At 37.6% G+C, this 7,956-nt stretch overlaps 1 protein-coding gene across 4 annotated transcripts in view; it reads left to right on the top strand.

Moving 5' to 3' along the window:
- Positions 1–7,956, top strand: part of LOC128689588 (probable ATP-dependent RNA helicase vasa-like) — a 168,046-nt gene that overhangs the window by 110,982 nt on the left and 49,108 nt on the right. For all 4 annotated transcript variants that reach the window (XM_070087544.1, XM_070087545.1, XM_070087543.1 and 1 more), the window contains one exon: positions 3,667–3,891. In XM_070087544.1, coding sequence (XP_069943645.1) covers positions 3,667–3,891 — 225 coding nt within the window. The remainder of the gene's footprint in view (positions 1–3,666; positions 3,892–7,956) is intronic.

The raw sequence follows: 7,956 nt of genomic DNA, 5'->3' as shown, positions 1-7,956 counted from the left end.
ACACAGACCCATTCTCTCGCATGTGGGCCTACCAGCTTTCTCCTTCTTGATTTGAAGCTGCTAGAATTTGAGTATATATACGTCAAACACGGTACCTCGTAAGACGTATATATACGGCCGCGACAGTAAAAGGGTTAACCCTTTAACCCTTAAATGGTCCAAACGTATATATACGTTTTTTCAACATCTGAAAGTATGTAAAAATATTTAGATCTTTTTTTTTTGTTTTTGTTTTACATGTGAAAACGTGTAAAAAAACTTTTATATATTTTTTTTTTGTTATATTTGAAAATATGTAAAAAAAAGTAGATCTACTTTTGTAGCACTACGAATTTGAACGTCAATCTGTTTGGACCGTTTAAGGGTTAACTGTCGAGACCCCTCTTCACAGACTTGCTCTCAGTGTCGAAGGATTTAAAAAAATATATACTTTTGAAATGATAGAGAAAATTTTTTTCGATGGTAATGTCACAAAAGTACAAAATTTGATGGAAAACTTGGGGAATAGCACTCTCATGAATTTAGCACTCAGCGATATTGATGCATTGGTGATTTCGCCCACGTTGAGCCCTATTTTCAGCCAATTCCGTTGTTCCAGTCGACCAAACTCATACCTGTTTTGCTAGAACTCCATTTGTTCTGTTAATTGAGTACAAGAAACTGGCTATTTACCAAATTTAACTGTACCAATAAAGTGACCAGAAATTGGTAATTTGGCCAGTTTCATACACAATTCAAGTGAGCCCAATTTCAAAATAGGGTCCAGAATTAACGATTCCTGGCACTAAAATAACATTCTCTGTTCATTAGTCACATCTCCAGGCCCCTCTTATATTACAGATTTACTGTTATACAGTCTACTGCATTATTGTAAAAATGGTATAAATAATATCAGCGCATTTGTGAAAGCATATTAGTCCCTGCAGTTGATATACATTGGACGCATGACGTGATTTGTTTATTCTTGAACTTCGGCAAAAATCGAACATTTCTGCTACTTTGAGCTTAACTTCAAGGTACTTTTAGTCTGTAAACCTTTCAAAATCATCTCTATTTCTGTAGTATATCTTGCATTCTGTCAAACGAGACCAAGAAAATGAGACTACATCTATAAATACCATACAAAAATACACCTCAAAATCAGTGTTTTAAACCAAAAACAGTTTTTTTTTTCTCATGCACTGCATGCTGCAGGATATTTTTTTTATATTGTGCACACTGACCACTCAGACCCATTCTCTCACATGTATGCCTAATAGCTTTCTTCTGCAAGTTTGGAAGCCTCTAGAGTTTTGGCGTAATATTACGGCACCACCAGTGAAAGGGTTAAACACTTTTTTTTTTTATTTTTTTAACAAATCGCCCGTCTCCCACCGAGACAGGGTGACCCAAAAAAAGAAAGAAAATCCCTAAAAAGAAAATACTTTCATCATCATTCAACTCTTTCACATCACTCACACATAATCACTGTTTTTGCAGAGGTGCCCAGAACACAAAAGTTTTGAAGCATATACCTATAAAGATACACAAGATATCCCTCCAAACTGCTAATATCCCGAACCCCTCCTTTAGAGTGCAGGCATTGTACTTCCCATTTCCAGGACTCAAGTCCGGCTGTATAAAAATAACAGGTTTCCCTGAATCCCTTCACTAAATATTACCCTGCTCACACTCCAGCAGATCATCAGGTCCCAAATACCATTCATCTCCATCCACTCCTATCTAACACGCTCACGCACGCTTGCTGGAAGTCCAAGCCCCTCGCCCACAAAACCTCCTTTACCCCCTCCCTCCAACCTTCTCGAGGACGACCCATACCCCGCCTTCCTTCCCCTACAGATTTATACGCTCTCCATGTTATTCTACTTTGATCCATTCTCTCTAAATGACCAAACCACCTCAACAACCCCTCTTGACTAATACTTTTATTAACTCCACACCTTCTCCTAATTTCTACACTCCGAATTTTCTGCATAATATTTACACTAAACATTGCCCTTAGACAGGACATCTCCACTGCCTCCAACCGCCTCCTCGCTGCTGCATTCACAACCCAAGCTTCACACCCATATAAGAGTGTTGGTACTACTATACTTTCATACATTCCCTTCTTTGCCTCCATAGATAATGTTTTTTGTCTCCACATATACCTCAATGCACCACTCACCTTTTTTTCCCTGATCAATTCTATGATTAACCTCATCCTTCATAAATCCATCCGCCGACACGTCAGCTCATATTTGTATTAATATCGTTAGTGGTGGAGTAGTATTTTGAGTTAAAACCTCTTGAAACCCTTAAAAGCTGGCTAACTCTTAGGTATTTCTTAAAAAAAAACAATCAATTTTTCACACTAAGCTCTTCTTTGGATGTAACATTTTTACTTCAATATTTCTCCAACAATTGCTGTAAATAAATGTTAAGGGTTTAGTATATATAAAAATAGAATATTTTCTTATGACTTTTAGTGTTTAACACTTTCCCCATGAATGTAATGTCAATAAATTATTCGCCAAAGTTCTTCTACTAGACTGCTTTTTCATACTGTAATTTTATCAGACAAAAATTGTGATTTGAATGTGTCCAGTATGTCCATTTTAAAAATATAGTAGACCCTTATATTACACGGTAGTTATGTTCCTGATAATATGTACTGTGTTAGATAAATCCTTGTTAGATAAACTGAGGAACTGGGCCGCGGGAGCGTTGACCCTCGAAACCCTCTCCAGGTATACATTCTTGGGAGTCCTGAAAAAAAAAGCCAAACAACTTGTTTTTAGACTCCAGATCTTACAAAAATAAAAGTGAATATGTAATTGTTGTTCATTGTCATGATTTGTTTTTACTGATTAAGACTACAAGTGCAACAGAAATAATATTTTTTGCATTAAATTGTGGGTGCTGGTGTTTGTCGATGATTGTGAAGAGAGTTGAGAATTATGCTGTGGCCCTACTAGGGTGAAGTGGATGGTAGAGGTTCTAGTACTGAAGTTAATGGCTGTACTGGAGTGTGCATAAATTCTGTTATGGATTTCAGGGCTATTTTAACCTGCAATACATAATATAGCTGATAGAAAGGCATCAGCTGCATTAGACACCATTTCAGAGCACTGCTTCTAGATTTGTCAGGGTCCTCTTCAGTGAAAAAGTCTAAATTCAAGTCAGTCTGTCAAATAAGTCAGTCAGTTATTCATCACAGACTCGTATATTTATCTCGTTTCTTTTTAATTGTACAAAATGGAGACAGTGGTCTCACTCACATCAAAGTAGCGGCCTGAGCTAGGGAAATATTCCACGGGTGACACTCTAAATTTTTTCTCCTTGCAAACCAAATCGTGTTAAGTTAATTTTACAGTGTGTTTTATAAAATTATGCCGCAATTTTTTCAATAGTGTAATAACCAAAACGTGCCAAATCCGTGTAATATAAGGGCCTGCTGTAATGAAATACCTGTACTTTTTAAAGGACCCCAATGGAAATAAGTCACTCTGTCTGACTTTTTTGGGTTATCCTAGGTTCTCTACACATATGCTGCTATGTATGATAATTCTATGTAACTGTATTTGTGTATACCTGAATAAATTTACTTACTTGCTTGAACCATATCTCATATACATGTATAGATAGTCAAAGTGCTTGTCATATTTGTTTTTATTCTTTTAACAGGAAAATGAGAATCCCATTATAATGGCCACCCCAGGAAGGTTATTGGATATTGTATCAAAGGGAAAGATAAGTTTTGAGAAACTAAAATTTCTCATTTTCGATGAAGCAGACCGTATGTTGGATATGGGTTTTGAACAAGACATGTCAAGTCTCACAAATCACTCGACTATGCCAAAAGTGGGTGAGCGCCAAACCATGATGTTTAGTGCCACATATCCTGATTCAGTGAGTAAACACCAAAACTAGTGTGGTGTATGTTAAATTAGCATGGTGGTCCCTTGAGTTTTTGTATTAATTCATTCCAGAAGCTGTATTGTAGCTCAAACCCTAGATTACGTGGTTTTATGGTAGTTCGTTCCAGTACCCTGGAATTTCAGCTTTTACTATACCTTGGACTTCCACATTCACAAATATAACTTGTAGGAACTGTATCACCTTCCATCTGCCTCTCTTATCCACATTAACAACAGTCTATCCATCTCATGATAATTTCCCTGTTTTTTTCTCACAAGCTTAGATTTGTCAGCTGCTTAGTCTTTTATAATGTATTTTTGCTTGGTGGTAATACTGATGGTTGGCTGTGAAAAGCTAGATTCATGTATGAATGCACTAATTTTAACTCTTGCATCATGTTTTTCTCACTATTACTTGTTTGATCTTCAGATAAATTGTCTTTTTACTGAATGCTTAAGGGGTCATAATGAATTAGTAACAGTAAACATGGTGTAATTAAATCACAAATGCATACCACGTCTCGGATTTTTCATCGCAACTCAAGAGTAAATTCCCTTGAGGGTAAGTTGTAACTCAGAATTATCATACCTCCAGCCCATCATTACTCAAGGGACCACTGTATAGTACAATATCTGAAAATAATGTAATACTGCACAGTGGAACTTCGAGTTTCAGCCACCCAAGTTTAGGCCGTTTTGAGTTTTGGTCACTTTTTTCAGCTAAATTTTGTCTTGAGTTTCGAAGAGTACCTTTAGTTTTGGCCACCATACCAGACCTGTCTGCCCACCTGCGCCCACACAAAGCATCCCATGCATGCGTTGTGGGTCAGTCTGACTGTATCTTCTCGAGTAAACATCTCCCTCTGCTTTCATCCAGACATTTCACAATAATCCATTTTTTGTGTGTGTGTGTGTGTGTGTGTTTTGATTGAGTACGACTGCTATGTAATGAACCATGATCCCAAAGAAACTTTCTAGTGCCAGCCCTTTGGTAAAGAAAGTGAGGAACGGCGATAGAATTGAAGAAAGAAATTGTAGCAAAGTACGGAAGTGGAGGAGGAAGAGAGAGAGAGAGAGAGAGAGAGGGAAGAATGTGCCTTCTTCAGTGATTCTACAATATGTACGATACTAAAGCAGCAGGAGTCGATAAAGGCTATAGCGCCAGCCAGCGATAAAGTATAGCATTAACAGTGTAGCAAGTAAATTAAGCGATAGAAAAAGACACGAAACTAACTCCTCCCATGTTATTGGAGGTATATAGGGTCACTGACAACACTGCTTTTATTATGTCATATTAGATCAGTTGTGATTGATAAATAAGCCGTAGAGTTGATATTAGCGTCATATTGAAGGAGTAACTTGTCCTGTTTTGAAAGAAACTCGCATGTTCCCTGTCTTCCATAAGCCAACAAGAGTCTTCAATAAAGGTATGTAATGTTTATATTTATTGATATTTATTTTTTTTATTTTTTCTGTATGTAAAACTATTTTTTTCTTTAAATTAATTTTTTGTGAATATTTTTGGGTGTCTGGAACGGATTAATTGGATTTGCACTATTTCTTATGGGAAATATTGCTTTGACTTTCGAACAATTTGAGTTTTGGCTGAGCTTCTGGAGCAGATTACGGCCGAAACTCGAGGTTCCACTGTATATTGAGAAATTAATGCAGTTTTTAAAAATTAGGTATCCTTCATATTATGCTGTTAATATGTCCCAGGCCCTTAGTATCTGTACAGAACTCATTTAAGCTATAATCACTTAATTACCAACACTTTTATATGGGCGTGAATTTTGGGTTGCGAATGTTGCAGCAAGGAGGCTGAAAGCATTGAAGATGTGTCTGAGGGCAATGTGTTGCATAAATATTGTGTAGCAAATTCATGGTTTGGAGATTAGGAGGATGTGCAGAGTTACTAAAAGTGTTATCCAGAGGGCTGAAGTGTAGTCAGTGAGGTGGTTTGGTTGTTTAGAGAGGATGGACTTGGAGGGTGTACAAAACTAGTGGAGGAAAGATGGGGTAGGGGTTGTCCTGGGAAATGATGGAGGGATGGGGTAAAATAGGTTTTATGTGCAACGGGCTTGGACATACAGCAGGCATGTATGAGCATGTTAGATAAGAGTGAGTGGAGACAAATGGTTTTGAGACCTGATGAGCTGTTGGGTAATATTTTGTGAAGGGATTCAAGAAAATTGGTTAGCTGGATTTGAGTCCTGGAGGTGGGAACCCAAACCCCTCCTGCAATCTGAAGGAGGGGTTTGAGTTATTTGCTGTTTAGAGGTACATCTAAACTGTTGTATCTTCATGGCTCTGGCAAGACAGTGATAGTGTAAGTGATGGTGAAAGTGTTCCTATTTTTAGGTCACCCTGCCTGGGTGGGAGACAACCAGCTTGTTAAAATAAAAATAATTGTTAGGATTACATTAGGGAAAGGAGATGTTTTTTAACAGTAGCTTTGAAGTGGCTGACAGAAGAGAGAGAGTGGAGTTTTTTGGTAGAGTTTAACAGAATTTTAGGTCCTTTTATGAACATTGAGTTTTTGCCAAGGTTAAGCTGGATGCAGGGAACATCATAGAAATTTTTGTCTAGTACTATGCCTATGATTTCTGTTGCATCCATCAAGAAAGAGTTTCAAGGCAGGATGGCTATTAGAATTTGTCGTGTATGTGCAGCAATACAGGTCAGCCATCACTAATCTGGCAGTCAGTTATCCAGTTTCATCAGTAATCCGACACTAATTTCGGCTAGCATAATTTCAAATTTCATCATTATACTGACTCGGAAATTGTGCAGATAGTTGTAAATCCACAGTAGAAAGTCAGTAGAGGAGAAAGCAGTGATGAAAATGAGGAAGATGTAGCAGAAAGAGTCTCTGTTGATAAGTTAATTAAGTGTATTCTAACCTAACTACTCTGTAATCCAGTAAACTCACTGATCCGGCACACTTCACGTCCCAGTGATGGCCAACCTGTATGAGTGAATTTTTTGTATGTTAAGTAGGCTTAGTTCTTTAAAGAGTGGGGATGTGTCATCTGGTGGTAGATTGGGGTGATCATTCGTAGTACCACTTTTTGCTGTTACATTGGCTTAAGGTGAGTTGCTGTGGTGGATCTACAGATACACAGCATAGGTGAGGTAGGGATTGATTAGAAAATAGTATAATGTAATTAGGACTGTTTGAGGTACATAGTAACGTATCTTGGAGAGGATGCCAACTGTTCTGGATACTTTTTTGTAATGTGTTGCATGTGGGTGTTGAATTTCAAGTTGCAGGTGAGGTACAGTCCTAGGAATTTTCCTTCATTTTGTTTAGCAGTGAGAAAACCTTTAATCATAACGTTTAGTTGGACATTCATTACTTTGTTCCCAAACATAATGTAGAAGGTCTTCTCAAAAGTGTGAGTTTGTTGGTAATCATCCAGGTTGATTTCATTTAAGAGTTCTTCATTAGCACTGTTGTTGAGGGAATTCAGATTAAGATGTGAGATGACAAAAGTTGTGTCATCTGCAGTGAGAACAGGTCTAATTTGCTCAGATATGTAGGATTGCTGATGAGCAGGGAGGTTTTAGAGTGGGTAGGGGATGTGAAGATCAAGTGTTTACATTGAGGCACATATGTGAACAGTATTTAGATAAAGTTAGGGAAGTTTTTATTGCATTTGTGGATTTAGAAAAGTCATATGATAGTGGATAGGGGAGCAATATGGCAGATGTTACAAGTATATGAAATAGGTGGTAAGTTACTAAATGCTGTAAAGAGTTTTTACGAGGATAGTGAAGCTCAGGTTAGGGTGTGTAGAAGAGAGGGAGACTACTTCCCAGTAAAAGTAGGTCTTAGACAGGGATGTGTAATGTCAACATGGTTGTTTAATATATTTATAGATGGGGTTGAAAAGAAAGTAAATGGTAGGGTGTTCGGGAGAGGGGTGGGATTAACCCTTTGACTGTCGCAACCCCCAATCCTGAGGTGTCTCCTGGTGTCGCAAAATTTCAAAAAAAAAAAAAATATTTTTTCTTATAAAATGATAGAGAATCTTTTCCCGATTGTAAAGACACT

The sequence above is a fragment of the Cherax quadricarinatus genome, chromosome 22 (assembly GCF_038502225.1).
Source record: "Cherax quadricarinatus isolate ZL_2023a chromosome 22, ASM3850222v1, whole genome shotgun sequence".
NCBI classification, from domain to species: Eukaryota; Metazoa; Arthropoda; class Malacostraca; order Decapoda; family Parastacidae; genus Cherax; species Cherax quadricarinatus.
Note: the sequence above shows the minus strand (reverse complement) of the source record. Positions and strands in the feature narration are given on the sequence as shown.